Source organism: Oncorhynchus gorbuscha, linkage group LG03 (genome assembly GCF_021184085.1).
Source record: "Oncorhynchus gorbuscha isolate QuinsamMale2020 ecotype Even-year linkage group LG03, OgorEven_v1.0, whole genome shotgun sequence".
In the NCBI taxonomy this organism is placed as follows: Eukaryota; Metazoa; Chordata; class Actinopteri; order Salmoniformes; family Salmonidae; genus Oncorhynchus; species Oncorhynchus gorbuscha.
This window is the reverse complement of record NC_060175.1, coordinates 105,686,854-105,707,086: the sequence shown is the minus strand read 5'-3', so window position 1 is coordinate 105,707,086 and position 20,233 is coordinate 105,686,854. Positions and strand designations below refer to the sequence as shown.

Here is a 20,233-nt window from a genome sequence, read left to right as displayed (position 1 = left end):
AAGAATACAATATGTTTCTAAAGACTTCTACATTAAATTTGGATGCTGCCATGGTTACGGATAATCCTGAATGAATCGTGAATAATGATGAGTGAGAAGGTTACAGAGGGTCAAATATCATACCCCCAAGACATGCTAACCTCTCACCATTACAATAACAGGAGAGGTTAGCATTATATATCATACCCCCAAGACATGCTAACCTCTCACCATTACAATAACAGGAGAGGTTAGCATTATATATCATACCCCCAAGACATGCTAACCTCTCACCATTACAATAACAGGGGAGGTTAGCATTTTATATCATACCCCCAAGACATGCTAACCTCTCACCATTACAATAACAGGGGAGGTTAGCATTATATATCATAGCCCCACGACATGCTAACCTCTCACCATTACAATAACAGGGGAGGTTAGCATTTTATATCATACCCCCAAGACGTGCTAACCTCTCACCATTACAATAACAGGAGAGGTTAGCTTTTTATATCATAGCCCCACGACATGCTAACCTCTCACCATTACAATAACAGGGGAGGTTAGCATTTTATATCATACCCCCAAGACATGCTAACCTCCCACCACTACAATAACAGGAAAGGTTAGCATTTTATATCATACCTCAAAGACATGCTAATCTCTCACCATTATAATAACAGGGGAGGTTAGCGTTTTATATCAAACCCCCAAGACATGCTAACCTCTCCCCATTACCAATAACAGGAGAGGTTAGCATTTTATACCAAACCCCCAAGACATGCTAACCTCTCACCATTACATTAACAGGGGAGGTTAGCATTTTATACCAAACCCCCAAGACATGCTAACCTCTCACCATTACCAATAACAGGAGAGGTTAGCATTTTATACCAAACCCCCAAGACATGCTAACCTCTCACCATTACATTAACAGGGGAGGTTAGCATTTTATATCATACCCCAAAGACATGCTAACCTCTCACCATTACAATAACAGGGGAGGTTAGCATTTTATACCAAACCCCCAAGACATGCTAACCTCTCACCATTACAATAACAGGGTAGGTTAGCATTTTATATCATAGCCCCAAAGACATGCTAACCTCTCACCATTACCAATAACAGGAGAGGTTAGCATTTAACCTGTGTGTATTTGAACCAGTCACAGTAAAAGGTGGTAAGTTCTTACCCGTGTGACATCCTCTGTGCACAGTCCTCTTGCTGTGCGCCGGGTGCTGATCGGAGTCTACACGGCGTCTCAGGGCACCGCTGAACAGCGCCTTCTTCGGCTTCCTCTGACACACCTCCTCCTACACATCAAAAGATGAGTTTATGTTATCGTTACATTCGCCGTTCAATACCATTCTCGTAGCGGTACAAAAACGAGATTGTGCTGTCTCTCAACGGTCTCTCACCCTGCAATGCATCTCACCACCTGTATTCGGTGTCCTGTGTGAATTTAAGTGTGCTCTCTCTAATTCTCTCTTTCTTTCTCTCTCTCTGAGGACCTGAGCCCTAGGACCGTGCCCCAGGACTACCTGACATGATGACTCCTTGCTGTCCCCAGTCCACCTTGCCATGCTGCTGCTCCAGTTTCAACTGACCTGAGCCCTAGGACCGTGCCCCAGGACTACCTGACATGATGACTCCTTGCTGTCCCCAGTCCACCTTGCCATGCTGCTGCTCCAGTTTCAACTGACCTGAGCCCTAGGACCGTGCCCCAGGACTACCTGACATGATGACTCCTTGCTGTGCCACAGTCCACCTGACCGTGCTGCTGCTCCAGTTTCAACTGTTCTGCCTTATTATTATTTGACCATGCTGGTCATTTATGAACATTTCAACATCTTGGCCATGTTCTGTTATAATCTCTACCCGGCACAGCCAGAAGAGGACTGGCCACCCCACATAGCCTGGTTCCTCTCTAGGTTTCTTCCAGGTTTTGGCCTTTCTTGGGAGTTTTTCCTAGCCCACCGTGCTTCTACACCTACATTGCTTGCTGTTTGGGGGTTTTAGGCTGGGTTTCTGTACAGCACTTTGAGATATCAGCTGATGTACGAAGGGCTATATATAAATACATTTGATTTGATCTGAAAAATTATCAGAGGCAACAGGTTAAATTAGGTTAAATTAGGAGTGGGGGGGTGGGGTGGTTCTGCTTTCTGAGTAGAATGTATCAGTCTGTGTGGTAATATTCAAATCCTCTTTTACCTCTGTCTTTATAATAGTCTTGGGTCCGTGGCGGTAGGATCCGGCCCGACGGCGTACGTTGGGGCGTCTCTCCCCAGCCTCCAGGGGGAAATCACCAGGAAGCTCTCCTGTCAACTCCTGTTATAGACGAATACACCACATTAACAAGATAAATCACCAGGAAGCTCTCCTGTTATAGACAAATACACCACATTAACAAGATAAATCACCAGGAAGCTCTCCTGTCAACTCCTGTTATTGACAAATACACCACATTAACAAGATAAATCATGAGAGCCAGTTTAGGACTCCTGCAGGTCCTGGACAGGACAAACAGACACGGAACATTACCAGAAGGAAACCTGACATACTAGTCATCAGTATTTGGCTGTGAGTACGTGTACCAGAAGGATAAGTGACATACTAGTTGTCAGTATTTGGCTGTGAGTACGTGTACCAGAAGGATAAGTGACATACTAGTTGTCAGTATTTGGCTGTGAGTACGTGTACCAGAAGGATAAGTGACATACTCGTCATCAGCATTTGGCTGTGAGTACGTGTACCAGAAGGATAAGTGACATACTAGTTGTCAGTATTTGGCTGTGAGTACGTGTACCAGAAGTAAACCTGACATACTCGTCATCAGTATTTGGCTGTGAGTACGTGTACTGACCGCCTCCTGCAGACAGACTCTCCGTAGCTCAGCCAGTCTGCTATTCAGTAGAGTCTCGAGACTGCGTCTTCTCTCCTGTAGTTCTGTCATCCTTTCAACAGCCTCCGGACTGCCACCCAGCAGGTCTACACAACACACAAAAGAAGGAGATGACATGCTAAGTGTTGATCAAACATGGCTATACATTCTTTCACTAAAAACTAAAATTGCTATCGCTAAATTAGGTATATAAAATACATGTTTTATTTCCTCACCAGGTACTGAGATGAGATGACCCTTGACCTCCATGTCAGGTGTGTCCCAGGTGACCTCGCTGCTCTCAGTGCATCCCAACAGATCACTCACCTGCACACACACACACAGAGGGGGGATAGACCAGAGGTAAGGACCAGCGGGACCAGAGACCAGAGGTAAGGACCAGCGGGATGGATCAGGGGGACGGACCAGGGGTAAGGACCAGGACCAGGAGGACGGACCAGGGGTAAGGACCAGCGGGATGGACCAGGGGTAAGGACCAGGAGGACGGACCAGGGGTAAGGACCAGCGGGACGGACCAGGGGTAAGGACCAGGGGGACGGACCAGGGGGACGGACCAGGGGGACGGACCAGGGGTAAGGACCAGGGGTAAGGACCAGGACCAGGAGGACGGACCAGGGGTAAGGACCAGGACCAGGGGTAAGGATCAGCGGGATGGACCAGGGGTAAGGACCAGGAGGACGGACCAGGGGTAAGGACCAGCGGGATGGATCAGGGGGACGGACCAGGGGGACGGACCAGGGGGACGGACCAGGGGGACAGACCAGGGGGACGGACCAGGGGGACGGACCAGGGGGACGGACCAGAGGTAAGGACCAGGGGGACGGACCAGGAACCAGAGGTAAGGACCAGGGGGACGGACCAGGGGGACGGACCAGGGGGACGGACCAGGGGGACGGACCAGGAACCAGAGGTAAGGACCAGGGGGACGGTCCAGGGGGACGGACCAGGGGGACGGACCAGGGGGACGGACCAGGGGGACAGACCAGGGGGACGGACCAGGGGGACGGACCATGGGGAAGGACCAGGGGGACGGACCAGGGGGACGGACCAGGGGGACGGACCAGGGGGACGGACCAGGGGGACGGACCAGGGGGACGGACCACTCCAGTGTCTGCTGGTGTTTGTCCTTGTTTTTCTAAATCAGTGTCTGGTTTCCACCTAGAAAACAGTTGTGTGTAATGGATTGGCAGGCAAGAGGGACACTACACATGTTTCTGGCTGGGCTGTAGTCAGCACAACACTGCAGTACTGATTCAGACCTGATGGGGGCGCCACTCAACAGTACTGATACAGACCTGATGGGGGCGCCACTCAACAGTACTGATACAGACCTGATGGGGGCGCCACTCAACAGTACTGATACAGACCTGATGGGGGCGCCACTCAACAGTACTGATTCAGACCTGATGGGGGCGCCACTCAACAGTACTGATACAGACCTGATGGGGCGCCACTCAACAGTACTGATACAGACCTGATGGGGGCGCCACTCAACAGTACTGATACAGACCTGATGGGGGCGCCACTCAACAGTACTGATACAGACCTGATGGGGGCGCCACTCAACAGTACTGATACAGACCTGATGGGGGCGCCACTCAACAGTACTGATACAGACCTGATGGGGGCGCCACTCAACAGTACTGATACAGACCTGATGGGGGCGCCACTCAACAGTACTGATACAGACCTGATGGGGCGCCACTCAACAGTACTGATACAGACCTGATGGGGGCGCCACTCAACAGTACTGATACAGACCTGATGGGGGCGCCACTCAACAGTACTGATACAGACCTGATGGGGGCGCCACTCAACAGTACTGATACAGACCTGATGGGGGCGCCACTCAACAGTCTTCAAAGTCTATGCTCTGTATACAACAACAACAACAACAACAACAACAACAACGCCTTATGAGAAACCAGACAACTGGATGTTGGAGAGTAGAAGCATAGTCGAACAAAACCTGTCTAAGTAAAAGGTTAAAGAATTGAACTGAATCAGGATGATAATAAATAATGATGGCAGAATAAAGATTTGTTTCAAGACTGTCAGTGAGACAGAAAAAAGAACCACCATATTTAATCCCAAACCCCTTTAATCCCAAACCCCTTTAATCCCAAACCCCTTTAATCCCAAAACCCTTTAATCCCAAACCCCTTTAATCCCAAACCCCTTTAATCCCAAACCCCTTTAATCCCAAACCCCTTTAATCCCAAACCCCTTTAATCCCAAACCCCTTCAATCCCAAACCCCTTTAATCCCAAACCCCTTTAATCCCAAACCCCTTTAATCCCAAACCCCTTTAATCCCAAACCCCTTTAATCCCAAACCCCTTTAATCCCAAACCCCCCCGCAGCTCGACTGAGACAGAGATGGAGAAATGTTTTGTGTTATGATTTAGGACTGAAAAAAGACTTGTCATCTTTATTGTAACACAATGCACTCTACGACCCCTCTTTCCAACCAACCAAGGAAACACGAGCCTGTCCAGACACAGCCCCTAGAAACCTCTCCTCTATCCCTAGCCCCTAGACACCTCTCCTCTGTCCCTAGCCCCTAGACACCTCTCCTCTATCTCTAGCCCCTAGACACCTCTCCTCTGTCCCTAGCCCCTAGACACCTCTCCTCTATCCCTAACCCCTAGACACCTCTCCTCTATCCCTAGCCCCTAGACACCTCTCCTCTATCCCTAGCCCCTAGACACCTCTCCTCTATCCCTAGCCCCTAGACACCTCTCCTCTCCCTATCCCTAGACAACCCCTAGACACACCTCTCCCTAGCCCCTAGACATCTCTAGCCCCTAGACACCTCTCCTCTATCCCTAGCCCCTAGACACCTCTCCTCTATCCCTAGCCCCTAGACACCCTCCTCTGTCCCTAGCCCCTAGACATCTAGACACCTCTCCTCTGACACCTCCCCTAGACAGCCCCTAGACACCTCTCCTCTGTCCCTAGCCCCTAGACACCTCTCCTCCATCCCTAGCCCCTAGACACCTCTCCTCTGTCCCTAGCCCCTAGACACCTCTCCTCTGTCCCTAGCCCCTAGACACCTCTCCTCTGTCCCTAGCCCCTAGACACCTCTCCTCTGTCCCTAGCCCCTAGACACCTCTCCTCTATCCCTAGCCCCTAGACACCTCTCCTCTGTCCCTAGCCCCTAGACACCTCTCCTCTAGTCCCTAGACAGTCCCCCCTAGACACCTCTCCTCTGTCCCTAGCCCCTAGACACCTCTCCTCTATCCCTAGACAGCTAGCCCCTAGACACCTCTCCTCTCCTCCCTAGTCCCTAGCCCCTAGAGCCCCTAGACCTCTCCTCCTAGTCCCTAGACATCTCTCCTCTATCCCTAGCCCCTAGACACCTATCCTAGCCCCTAGTCCCTAGCCCCTAGACACCTCTCCTCTATCCCTAGCCCCTAGACATCTCTCCTCTAGCCCCTAGACACCTCTCCTCTATCCTAGCCCCTAGACACCTCTCCCTATCCCTAGACACCTCTCCTCTATCCCTAGCCCCTAGACACTATCCCTCTCTCCTCTATCCCTATCCCCTAGACAGCCCCTAGACACCTCTCCTCTCCCTAGCCCCTAGACACCTCTATCCCTAGCCCCTAGACACCCTCCCCTAGCCCCTAGACATCCCTAGCCACCTCCTCCTATCCCTCTAGACACCTCTCCTCTATCCCTAGCCCCTAGACACCTCTCCTATCCCTATCCCTAACCCCTAGACACCTCTCCTCTATCCCTAGCCCCTAGACACATCCCTCCCTCCTCCCTATCCCTAGCCCCTAGACACCTCTCCTCTATCCCTAACCCCTAGACACCTCTCCTCTATCCCTAGCCCCTAGACACCTCTCCCTCCCTAGCCACCTCTCCTCTATCCCTAGACACATCCCTCTATCCTCTATCCCTATCCCCCTAGACACCTCTCTATCCTCTATCCCTAGCCCCTCTCCTCTATCCCTAGCCCCTAGACACCTCTCCTCTATCCCTAGCCCCTAGACACCTCTATCCCTAGCCCCTAGACACCTCTCCCTATCTCCTCTATCCCTAACCCCTAGACACCTCTCCTCTATCCCTAGCCCCTAGACACCTCTCCTCTCTATCCCTAGACACCTCTCCCCTAGACACCTCTCCTCTAGCCCCTAGACACCTCTCCTCTATCCCTAGCCCCTAGACACCTCTCCTCTATCCCTAACCCCTAGACACCTCTCCTCTATCCCTAGCCCCTAGACACCTCTCCTCTATCCCTAGCCCCTAGACACCTCTCCTCTATCCCTAGCCCCTAGACACCTCTCCTCTATCCCTAGCCCCTAGACACCTCTCCTCTATCCCTAGCCCCTAGACACCTCTCCTCTATCCCTAGCCCCTAGACACCTCTCCTCTATCCCTAACCCCTAGACACCTCTCCTCTATCCCTAGCCCCTAATCCTGTGAAAGGATTTAGATAGATGGGAGCAATTTCACCTAGCCTATACCTATCCAACCCTTTCAATTGCCTAGGGTGTTGACAGTAGGTTATAGGGGGCTAGCGAGTAGGGGCCCAGGGTTCAATACTGCGGCCAAAACAGTTTTTACTTGGCAGTGCGATAAACATTTGAATTGATCGCATCGGTGCCAGGGAATATATTTGACCTGGTTACGTACAATCAATCATGATTTAACCAAACAGGAAATGTGCAAATCGACCAGAAACCAACCACCTTTCTGAAGAGGGAACAACGGCAGGGGAATGGTCCTGTGTGTCTGTCTGTGTCGGGGCTCTACATACCGTGGAGAGTTCCGGAAGCCAGATCATCCCTGTCGGTGACCAGCTTGGGCATGTCAAAGAAATACTGTTATAATGCTATATATATATTATTATTTTTATTTTATTTTTATTTTTAAATCTAGGCGATATAATTGATTTTTAAAAAACAAAACAGATGGATTGATAGATATTCTTTCAATTATGGCAATTATTTATCACACATGCGCTGCACCACATATCAGTCGGTCAGAGCAGCCTGGGCTCATAGACTAGACGTAACAACAGTAAACGTAAGTCCGGGACACTGAAATTAGTATGATATGTTACGTTTGGTATGGTTACGTAAGACTGAAGGTTCCTACAGGCAAAACGGAAACAATGGTGGTTGGTCGGGGTGGATGGGTGGGCATTTAACACAAACGTCTAGCAACCCAAAGCTCTTTAGCAACTTAGAAAACACATGCTACATTTTAGCTACAGTAGGGGGCTAGGGAGTAGGGGGCTAGGGAGCAGGGGGCTAAGGAGTAGGGGGCTAGGGAGTAGAGGCCTAAGGAGTAGGGGGCTATGGGGTATGGGGCTAGGGAGTAAGGGGCTAGGGAGTAAGGGGAGTAGGGGGGCTAGGGAGGAGGGGGCTAGGGAGTAGGGGCTAGGGAGTAGGGGGCTAGGGAGTAGGGGGCTAGGGGGGTAGGGGGCTAGGGAGTAGGGGGCTAGGGAGTAAGGGGGCTAGGGGGCTAGGGAGTAAGGGTAGGGGGCTAGGGAGTAGGGAGGGGGCTAGGAGTAAGGGGCTAGGGAAGTATGGGGCTAAGGAGTAGGGGCTAGGGAGTAAGGGGCTAGGGAGTAGGGGCTAGGGAGTAGGGGGCTAGGGAGTAGGGGGCTAGGGAGTAGGGGGCTAGGGAGTAGGGGGCTAGGGAGTAGGGGCTAGGGAGTAGGGGCTAGGGAGTAGGGGGCTAGGGAGTAGGGGCTAGGGAGTAGGGGCTAGGGAGTAGGGGGCTAGGGAGTAGGGGGCTAGGGAGTAGGGGGCTAGGGAGTAGGGGTCTAGGGAGTAAGGGTCTAGGGAGTAAGGGTCTAGGGAGTAGGGGGCTAAGGAGTAAGGGTCTAGGGAGTAGGGGGCTAGGCAGTAGGGGGCTAGGGAGTAGGGGGCTAGGGAGTAGGGGGCTAAGGAGTAGGGGGCTAAGGAGTAGGGGGCTAGGGAGTAGGAGTAGGAGGCTAGGGAGTAAGGGGCTAAGGAGTAAGGGGCTAAGGAGTAGGAGGCTAGGAAGTAGGGGGCTAAGGAGTAGGGGGCTAGGGAGTAGGGGCTAGGGAGTAGGGGGCTAGGGATTAAGGGGCTAGGGAGTAGGGGCTAAGGAGTAAGGGGCTAGGGAGTAGGGGCCTAAGGAGCTAGGGGGGGCTATGGAGTAGGGGCTAGGGAGTAGGGGGCTAGGGGTAGGGGGCTAGGAAGTAGGGGGCTAGGGAGTAAGGGTCTAGGGAGTAGGGGGCTAGGGAGTAGGGGGACTAGGGAGTAGGGTGTTAAGGAGTAGGGTGTTAAGGAGTAGGGTCTAGAGGAAGTAGGGGCTAGGGAGTAGGGGCTAGGAAGTAGGGGGCTAGGGTTAAGGAGTAGGGGGCTAGGGAGTAGGGGGCTAGGGGGTAGGGGGCTAGGGAGTAGGGGGCTAGGAAGTAGGGGGCTAGGGAGTAGGGGCTAGGGAGTAGGGGCTAGTAGCAGGAGTAGGGGGCTAGGGAGTAGGGGGCTAGGGAGTAGGGGCTAGGGAGTAGGGGCCAGGGAGTAGGGGGCTAGGGAGTGGGGCTATAGGAGTAGGGGGCTAGGGAGTAGGGGGCTAGGAGTAGGGGGCTAGGGAGTAGGGGGCTAGGGAGTAGGGGGCTAGGTTATTTTTTGTGGCTGGCCCAACTACAAGGATGACCCTGGGATGCCTGGGAACAGGAAGTGAACAGGAAACAGGAACAGAATACACGTCATCAAGTAGGAAGTCAGAGAGGGAAACAGAACAGAGAGCAGGAGAGACATAACACTGAAGAACAGAAATAACACACACACACACACACACACACACACACACACACACACACACACACACACACACACACACACACACACACACACACACACACACACACACACACACACACACACACACACACACACACACACACTAAAGAACATAAATACACTAAATACAAAAGTACCCTTTCAAATTAGTGGATTCGGGCTGTTTCAGCCACACCAGAGTTAGAACCCATTCCCTATATAGTGCACTACTTTGACAGGTGTATAAAATAGAGCACACAGCCATGCAATCTCCATAGACAAACATTGGCAGTATAATGGCCCTTACTGAAGAGCTCAGTGACTTTTAACGTGGCACCATCATAGAATGCCACCTGGCGGATGCCCTTTCCTGTTTCAGCATGACAATGCCCCCTGTGCACAAGGCAAAGTCTATACAGAAAAGGGTTTGTCGAGATGACTGTTAAAAAACTTGACTGGACTGCAAAGAGCCCTGACCTCAACCCCACCGAACACCTTTGGGATGAATTAGAACGCAGACTGCGAGCCAGGCCTAATCGCCCAACATCAGACCTCGACCTCACTAATGCTCTTGTGGCTGAATGGAAGCAAGTCCCTGCAGCAATGTTCCAACATCTAGTGGAAAGCCTATATTCCCTATATAGTGCACTACTTTAGACCAGAGCCCTATTCCCTATATAGTGCACTACTTTAGACCAGAGCCCTATTCCCTACATAGTGCACTACTTTAGACATAGTGCACATAGTACTTTAGACCAGAGCCCTATTCCCTACATAGTGCACTACTTTAGACCAGAGCCCTATTCCCTACATAGTGCACTACTTTAGACCAGAGCCCTATTCCCTACATAGTGCACTACTTTAGACCAGAGCCCTATTCCCTACATAGTGCACTACTTTAGACCAGAGCCCTATTCCCTACATAGTGCACTACTTTAGACCAGAGCCATGTTCCCTACATAGTGCACTACTTTAGACCAGAGCCCTATTCCCTACATAGTGCACTACTTTAGACCAGAGCCCTATTCCCTACATAGTGCACTACTTTAGACCAGAGCCCTATTCCCTACATAGTGCACTACTTTAGACCAGAGACCTATTCCCTACATAGTGCACTACTTTAGACCAGAGCCCTATTCCCTATATAGTGCACTACTTTAGACCAGAGCCCTATTCCCTACATAGTGCACTACTTTAGACCAGAGCCCTATTCCCTACATAGTGCACTACTTTAGACCAGAGTCCTATAGACCCTATTCCCTACATAGTGCACTACTTTAGACCAGAGCCCTATTCCTACATAGTGCACTACTTTAGACCAGAGCCCTATTCCCTACATAGTGCACTACTTTAGACCAGAGCCCTATAGAACCCTATATAGTGCACTACTTTAGACCAGAGCCCTATTCCATATATAGTGCACTACTTTAGACCAGAGCCCTATTCCTACATAGTGCACTACTTTAGACCAGAGTGCTATTCCCTACATAGTGCACTACTTTAGACCAGAGCCCTATTCCCTATTAGTACTACATAGTGCACTACTTTAGACCAGAGCCCTATTAGAACCCCTACATAGTGCACTACTTTAGACCAGAGCCCTATTCCCTACATAGTGCACTACTTTAGACCAGAGTCCCCTATTCCCTACATAGTGCACTACTTTAGACCAGAGCCCTATTCCCTACACTTTAGACCAGAGTACTATAGACCAGAGCCCTATTCCCTACATAGTGCACTACTTTAGACCAGGGCCCTATTCCTACATAGTGCACTACTTTAGACCAGGGCCCTATTCCCTACATAGTGCACTACTTTAGACCAGGGCCCTATTCCCTACATAGTGCACTACTTTAGACCAGAGCACTACCCTATTCCCTACATAGTGCACTACTTTAGACCAGAGTCTACTATAGACCCTATTCCCTACATAGTGCACTACTTTATAGAGCCCTATTCCCTACATAGTGCACTACTTTAGACCAGAGCCCTATTCCCTACATAGTGCACTACTTTAGACCCCTATTTCCTACATAGTGCACTACTTTAGACCAGAGCCCTATTCCCTACATAGTGCACTACTTGCACTACTTTAGACCAGAGCCCTATTCCCTACATAGTGCACTACTTTAGACCAGAGCCCTATTCCCTACATAGTGCACTACTTTAGACCAGAGCCCTATTCCCTACATAGTGCACTACTTTAGACCAGACCCTATTCCCTACATAGTGCACTACTTTAGACCAGAGCCCTATTCCCTACCCTACTTTAGACCAGAGCCCCTACATAGTGCACTACTTTAGACCAGGGCCTTATGGGAAGAGGTTGCCAACTATGTCATGGTCCCGTGTGGCTCAGCGTGGCCCGGACGGCAGGGTTGTGGGTTGGGTTGTTCCCCGGGAAGTATGATACATATATTCCCTCACTACTATACGCTCTCGATAAACGCGTCTGCTAACCGACTAACAGGTACATGTGGTAACACAGATGAGAATAACTAAAGAAATGTCTCTGTGTGATTCTCCAGTAAAACTACTGACGAGGGACAAGAAGACAAAAGAATCAAACAATCTGTTTGTACTTCCCCATAAACAACACTTTCCAAATCACCGCATCCTGTAGAACCTCCCAGACTCCCAGGAAGCAATGTGGTGACTATCTAGACCAGGACCTATTTATATATATATATATATATATATATCTATATAGTGCACTACTTTAGACCAGAGTAAACAATGATTATCTGTCCTGCTTGTTCCCGTTGAACAGATCTGGGAGAGGACAACTCCTAACTGGAGCTAGGTCTAACCATTCATATAATTACAACAGAAAGAGAGAAGGCAAGGGGAGAGAGAGGGAGAGAGAAGGTAGGGGGAGAGAGGAGAGAGAGAAGGTAGGGGGAGAGAGAGGGAGAGAGAGAAGGCAAGGGGAGAGCAGAGAGAGAGAGAAGGTAAGGGGAGAGAGAGGGAGAGAGAGAAGGCAAGGTGAGAGAGAGGGAGAGAGAGAAGGTAGGGGGAGAGAGAGGGAGATAGAGAAGGCAGGGGGAGAGAGAGGAGGCAGGGGAGAGAGAGGGAGAGAGAGAAGGCAGGGGAGAGAGAGAAGGCAGGGGGAGAGAGAGAAGGCAGGGGGAGAGAGAGAAGGCAGGGGGAGAGAGAGAAGGCAAGGGGGAGAGAGAGGGAGAGAGAGAAGGTAGGGGGAGAGAGGAGGGGGAGAGAGAGAAGGCAAGGGGGAGAGAGAAAGGAGAGAGAGAAGGCAGGGGGGAGAGAGGGACAAGAAGACAGGGGGGAGAGAGAAGAGGGAGAGAGAGAAGGTAGGGGAGAGAGAGAAGGCAGGGGGGGGAGGGAGAGGAGGCAGGGGGAGAGGGAGAGAGGAGGAGAGAGAGAGAAGGCAGGGGGGAGAGAGAGAGAAGGCAGGGGAGAGAGAGAGAAGGCAGGGGGAGAGAGAGAAGGCAGGGGAGAGAGAGGGAGAGAGAAGGCAGGGGGAGAGAGAGGAAGAGAGAAGGCAGGGGGAGAGAGAGAGAGAGAAGGGGGGAGAGAGAGAGAGAGAAGGCAGGGGAGAGAGAGAGAGAGAGAAGGCAGGGGAGGAGAGAGAGAGAAGGCAGAGAGAGAGGAGAGGGAGAGAGAGGGAGAGAGAGAGAAGGCAGGGGGAGAGAGAAGAGGGAGAGAGAAGGCAGGGGGAGAGAGAGGGGAGAGAGAAGGCAGGGGGGAGAGAGGGAGAGAGAAGGCAGGGGGGGAGAGAGGGAGAGAGAAGGCAGGGGGAGGAGGAGAGAGAGGCAGGGGGAGAGAGAGAAGGCAGGGGGGGAGAGAGAGAGAAGGCAGGGGAGAGAGAGAGAAGGCAGGGGGAGAGAGAGAGAAGGCAGGGGGAGAGAGAGAAGGCAGGGGGAGAGAGAGAGCAAGGGGAGAGAGAGGGGAGAGAGAAGGTAGGGGGAGAGAGAAGGAGGGAGAGGGGGAGAGAGAGAAGAGAGAGAAGGCAGGGGGGAGAGAGAGAGAAGGCAGGGGGGAGAGAGAGAAGGCAGGGGGGGGGGGAGAGAGAGAGAGGCAGAGAGAGGAGAGAGGGAGAGAGAGAAGGGAGGGGGAGAGAGAGAAGGCAGGGGGGAGAGAGAGAGAAGGCAGGGGGAGAGAGAGGGGGGGAGAGAGAAGGCAGGGGGGGAGAGAGAGGGGAGAGAGAAGGCAGGGGGGAGAGAGAGAGAAGGCAGGGGGGGGGAGGCAGGGGAGAGAGAGAGAAGGCAGGGGGAGAGAGAGAGAAGGCAGGGGGAGAGAAGGCAGGGGGAGAGAGAGAGAAGGCAGGGGGAGAGAGAGAGAGGCAGGGGGAGAGAGAGAAGGCAGGGGGAGAGAGAGAGAGAAGGCAGGGGGAGAGAGGCAGAGAGAGAGAAGGCAGGGGGAGAGAGAGGGAGAGAGAAGGCAGGGGGGAGAGAGAGAGAGGCAGGGAGAGAGAGAAGGAGGGGGGAGAGAGAGAAGGCAGGGGGGAGAGAGAGAAGGAGAGGGAGGGGAGAGAGAGAGAAGGCAGGGGGAGAGAGAGAGAGAAGGCAGGGGGGGAGAGAGAGAAGGCAGGGGGAGAGAGAGAGAAGGCAGGGGGAGAGAGAGAGAAGGCAGGGGGGGAGAGAGAGAAGGCAGGGGGAGAGAGAGAAGGCAGGGGGAGAGAGAGAGAAGGCAGAGGGGAGAGAGAGAAGGCAGGGGGGGAGAGAGAGAGAGAAGGCAGGGGGGAGAGAGAGAGAGAGAAGGCAGGAGAGAGAGAGAAGGCAGGGGAGGGGGGGAGAGAGAAGGAGAGGGGGGAGAGAGAGAGAGAGAAGGCAGGGGGAGAGAGAGAGAGAGAAGGCAGGGGGGGAGAGAGAGAGAAGGCAGGGGGGAGAGAGAGAAGGCAGGGGGAGAGAGAGAAGAGAGAGAGAGAGGCAGGGGAGAGAGAGAGAGAGAGAAGGGGGGAGAGAGAGAGAAGGCAGGGAGAGAGAGAGAAGATAGAAGGCAGGGGGGAGAGAGAGGAGAGAGAAGGCAGGGGGGAGAGAGAAGGCAGGGGAGAGAGAGAGAGAAGGCAGGGGGAGAGAGAGAGAGAAGGCAGGGAGAGAGAGAGAGAAGGCAGGGGGAGAGAGAGAGAGAAGGCAGGGGAGAGAGAGAGAGAGAGAGAGAGAAGGCAGAGGGGGAGAGAGAGAAGGCAGGGGGAGAGAGAGAGGCAGGGGGAGGAGAGAGAAGGCAGGGGGAGAGAGAGGAGAGAGAAGGCAGGGAGAGAGAGAGAAGGCAGGGGGAGAGAGAGAAGGCAGGGGGAGAGAGAGAGAAGGCAGGGGGGGAGAGAGAGAGAAGGCAGGGGGAGAGAGAGAGAAGGCAGGGGGAGAGAGAGAGAAGGCAGGGGGAGAGAGAGAGAAGGCAGGGGGAGAGAGAGAGAAGGCAGGGGGAGAGAGAGAGAAGGCAGGGGGAGAGAGAGAGAAGGCAGGGGGGGGAGAGAGAGAAGGCAGGAGAGAGAGAGAGAAGGCAGGGGGAGAGAGGGAGAAGGCAGGGGGAGAGAGAGAGAAGGCAGGGGGGGAGAGAGAGAGAGAGAAGGCAGGGGAGAGAGAGAGAGAAGGCAGGGGAGAGAGAGAGAGAGAAGGCAGGGAGAGAGAGAGAGAGAGAAGGCAGGGGGAGAGAGAGAGAGAAGGCAGGGAGAGAGAGAGAGAGAAGGCAGGGGGAGAGAGAGAGAGAAGGCAGGGGAGAGAGAGAGAGAGAAGGCAGGGGAGAGAGAGAGAGAAGAGCAGGGGAGAGAGAGGAGGGAGGGAGAGGAGAGAGAGAGAGAAGGCAGGGGGAGAGAGAGGGGAGAGAGAGAGAAGGCAGGGGGAGAGAGAGAGGAGAGGAGGGGGGAGAGAGAGAGAGAGGCAGGGGGAGAGAGAGAGAGAAGGCAGGGGGAGAGAGAGAGAAGGCAGGGGGGAGAGAGAGAGAAGGCAGGGAGAGAGAGAGAGAGAGGCAGAGAAGGAGAGAGAGAGAGAAGGCAGGGGGAGAGAGAGAGAGAGGGAGAGAGGGGGAGAGAGAGAGGAAGGGGGGAGAGAGAGAGAGAGAGAGAGAGAAGGAGAGGGAGAGAGAGAAGGCAGGGGGAGAGAGAGAGAGAGAAGGAGGGGAGAGAGAGAGAGAGAGAGAGAGGAGAGGGGAGAGAGAGGGAGAGAGAGAAGGCAGGGGAGAGAGAGAGAGAGAGGAGAGGGAGAGAGAGAGAGAGGGAGAGAGAGAGAAGGCAGGGAGAGAGAGAGAAGGCAGGGGGAGAGAGAGAGAGAGAGAGAGAAGGCAGGGGGAGAGAGGGAGAGAAGGCAGGGGAGAGAGAGAGAGAGAGAGAGAGGAGGGAGAGAGAGAGAGGAGAGAGAGAAGGGAGGGAGAGAGAGAGAGAAGGCAGGGAGAGAGGGGAGAGAGAGAAGGCAGGGGGAGAGAGAGAGAGAAGGCAGGGGAGAGAGAGAGAGAGAGGAGAGGAGAGAGAGAGAGAGAGAGAGAGAGAGAGAGAGAGAGAGAGAGAGAGAGAGAGAGAAGGCAGGGGGAGAGAGAGGGAGAGAGAGTGATCTATTATACAGAGGTCACAGAAGGCGACCGAGAGAGAGAGAGAAAGCAAGCGTGACCGTGACCGAGAGACACACACAGACAGACAATGATCTATGACCCAGGATGTGTTAGATGTGTTAGTGTACCAGAGGTCACTGAGGGGAGAAGGAAAGTGATTGGCCAGGGATGACGGACAAGGCAGCTGGCACAAACAGGACATTACATGAACAAACAGAAGGTCCTCACATGGGTGGAGACTCAAATGGCACCCTATTCCCTATATAGTGCACCACTTCATACCATGGACCCTGGTCAACTGTAGGGGACTATATGGGGACTAGGATGCAATTTGGGATGTTGTAAAGGTGTAGTATTACAGGCCACTGATAAACTGCTGTCACCATGACGGCTCATTTCATTGTGGTTTTGTTTGGTTGATTTGTGGTTTTGTTAGGTTGATTTGTGGTTTTGTTAGGTTGATTTGTGGTTTTTTTTGATTTGTGGTTTTGTTAGGTTGAATTGTGGTTTTGTTAGGTTGATTTGTGGTTTTGTTAGGTTGATTTGTGGTTTTGTTAGGTTGATTTGTGGTTTTGTTAGGTTGAATTGGTCTCCCGAGTGGCGCAGCGGTCTAAGGTGCTGCATCTCAGTGCAAGAGGGGTCACTACAGTCCCTGGTTCGAATCCAGGCTGAATCACATCCGGCCGTCCAATAGGGCGGCTCACCGTCGTCCGGGGTAGAATTAGTTCTTAATTGACTCGTTAAATAATGGTTACATTTAAACAATAAAATAATAATGATAGGTTGAATTGATTTTTGGGACATTAAAGCTCCTGATAAGGTTTTCACTTTTTATCATGAATTTAAAAACTCCTCAATGAAAAACAAAATGTATGGACTACTGAGTGAACTGACCCCAACACTGGACTACTGAGTGAACTGACCCCAACACTGGACTACTGACTAAACTGACCCCAACACTGGAATACTGACTAAACTGACCCCAACGCTGGACTACTGACTAAACTGACCCCAACTCTGGACTACTGACTAAACTGACCCCAACACTGGACTACGGACCCCAACACTGGACTACTGACCCCAACTCTGGACTACTGACCCCAATGCTGGACTACTGACCCCAACTCTGGACTACTGACCCCAACTCTGGACTAAACTGACCCCAACTCTGGACTACTGACTAAACTGACCCAAATGCTGGACTCTATTCTGTAACAAACAGTCAACAACAGACTAGAAAGGAGCAATGAACAGAAATGGGCAGGACAGGACAGGCTGTGTTGGTATGGACTTGGAGAGCAGAGCAGAAGAGATACAAGCTCTGACACGACCGAGTGAGGACACAGGAATGTTAGAGGAGAGGAGGGGCGAGGAGGGTAGGGGATGAGAGGAGGGGAGAGGATAGAGGGCAGGGGATGAGAGGAGGGGAGAGGATAGAGGGCAGGGGATGATGGGAGGGGAAGAAAGAAGAAGAGGAGGAAGGTAGAGGCGGAGGAAGGTGGAGGAGGAGGAGGAAGGTAGAGGAGGAGGAAGGTAGAGGAGGAGGAAGGTAGAGGAAGGTAGAGGCGGAGGAAGGTAGAGGTGGAGGAAGGTAGAGGCGGAGGAAGGTAGAGGAAGGTAGAGGAGGAGGAAGGTAGAGGAGGAGGAAGGTAGAGGAAGGTAGAGGCTGAGGAAGGTAGAGGAGGAGGAAGGTAGAGGAAGGTAGAGGAGGAGGAAGGTAGAGGAAGGTAGAGGCGGAGGAAGGTAGAGGAAGGTAGAGGCAGAGGAAGGTAGAGGAGGAGGAAGGTAAAGGAAGGTTGAGGCGGAGGAAGGTAGAAAAGGAGGAAGGTAGAGGGAGGTAGAGGAGGAGGAAGGTAGAGGAAGGTAGAGGCGGAGGAAGGTAGAGGAAGGTAGAGGCGGAGGAAGGTAGAGGAGGAAGAAAGTAGAGGAAGGTAGAGGCGGAGGAAGGTAGAGGAGGAGGAAGGTAGAGGAAGGTAGAGGCGGAGGAAGGTAGAGGAAGGTAGAGGCAGAGGAAGGTAGAGGAGGAGGAAGGTAGAGGAAGGTAGAGGAGGAGGAAGGTAGAGGCGGAGGAAGGTAGAGGAGGAGGAAGGTAGAGGAAGGTAGAGGCGGAGGAAGGTAGAGGCGGAGGAAGGTAGAGGAAGGTAGAGGCGGAGGAAGGTAGAGGAGGAGGAAGGTAGAGGAAGGTAGAGGCGGAGGAAGGTAGAGGAAGGTAGAGGAGGAGGAAGGTAGAGGGAGGCTATTTGTTTACCATTTGTTTCACATGGTGCCTGCTGATGGTGTGTGTGTGTGTGTGTGTGTGTGTGTGTGTGTGTGTGTGTGTGTGTGTGTGTGTGTGTGTGTGTGTGTGTGTGTGTGTGTGTGTGTGTGTGTGTGTGTGTGTGTGTGTGTGTGTGTGTGTGTGTGTGTGCTGCTGTCCTATGTTTCCACAACACATTCCAAAATACATAAATACCTGTCTACACCTTCTCAATATAATACCTGTCTACACCTCAATATAATACCCGTCTACACCTTCTCAATATAATACCTTCTCAATATAATACCTGTCTACACCTTCTCAATACAATACCTGTCTACACCTCAATATAATACCTGTCTACACCTTCTCAATATAATACCTGTCTACACCTTCTCAATATAATACCTGTCTACACCTTCTCAATATAATACCTGTCTACACCTTCTCAATATAATAACTGTCTACACCTTCTCAATATAATAACTGTCTACACCTTCTCAATATAATACCTGTCTACACCTTCTCAATATAATACCTGTCTACACCTCAATATAATAACTGTCTACACCTTCTCAATATAATACCTTCTCAATATAATACCTTCTCAATATAATATCTGTCTACACCTTCTCAATATAATACCTGTCTACACCTTATCAATACAATACCTGTCTACACCTTATCAATACAATACCATCTCAATATATTACCTGTCTACACCTTATCAATACAATACCATCTCAATATATTACCTGTCTACACCTTCTCAATATAATACCTGTCTACACCTTCTCAATATAATACCTGTCTACACCTCAATATAATACCTGTCTACACCTTCTCAATACAATACCTTCTCAATATAATACCTTCTCAATATAATACCTTCTCAATATAACACCTTCTCAATATAACACCTTCTCAATATAACACCTTCTCAATATAACACCTTCTCAATATAATACCTTCTCAATATAATACCTGTCTACACCTCAATATAATACCTGTCTACACCTTCTCAATATAATACCTGTCTACACCTTCTCAATATAATACCTGTCTACACCTTCTCAATATAATACCTTCTCAATACAATACCTGTCTACACCTTCTCAATATAATACCTGTCTACACCTTCTCAATATAATACCTGTCTACACCTTCTCAATATAATACCTTCTCAATATAATACCTGTCTACACCTTCTCAATATAATACCTGTCTACACCTTCTCAATATAATACCGGTCTACACCTTCTCAATATAATACCTGTCTACACCTTCTCAATATAATACCTGTCTACACCTTCTCAATATAATACCTTCTCAATATAATACCTGTCTACACCTTCTCAATATAATACCTGTCTACACCTTCTCAATATAATACCTTCTCAATACAATACCTGTCTACACCTTCTCAATATAATACCTGTCTACACCTTCTCAATATAATACCCGTCTACACCTTCTCAATATAATACCCGTCTACACCTTCTCAATATAATACCCGTCTACACCTTCTCAATATAATACCTTCTCAATATAATACCTGTCTACACCTTCTCAATATAATACCTGTCTACACCTTCTCAATATAATACCTGTCTACACCTTCTCAATATAATACCTGTCTACACCTTCTCAATATAATACCTGTCTACACCTCAATATAATACCGGTCTACACCTTCTCAATATAATACCTGTCTACACCTTCTCAATATAATACCTGTCTACACCTTCTCAATATAATACCTGTCTACACCTTCTCAATATAATACCTGTCTACACCTTCTCAATATAATACCTGTCTACACCTTCTCAATATAATACCTGTC

The 20,233-nt window shown here is 50.9% G+C and overlaps 1 protein-coding gene across 1 annotated transcript in view; it reads right to left on the bottom strand.

Moving 5' to 3' along the window:
* The window catches only part of ccdc120a (coiled-coil domain containing 120a), a 93,126-nt gene that overhangs the window by 20,955 nt on the left and 51,938 nt on the right, over positions 1-20,233 (bottom strand). The window contains exons 3-6 of the mRNA XM_046337988.1: positions 3,103-3,193; positions 2,849-2,973; positions 2,197-2,313; positions 1,175-1,295 (exon numbers count right to left, since the gene is read on the bottom strand). Of these exons, the coding sequence (XP_046193944.1) occupies positions 1,175-1,295; positions 2,197-2,313; positions 2,849-2,973; positions 3,103-3,193 (454 nt within the window). The remainder of the gene's footprint in view (positions 1-1,174; positions 1,296-2,196; positions 2,314-2,848; positions 2,974-3,102; positions 3,194-20,233) is intronic.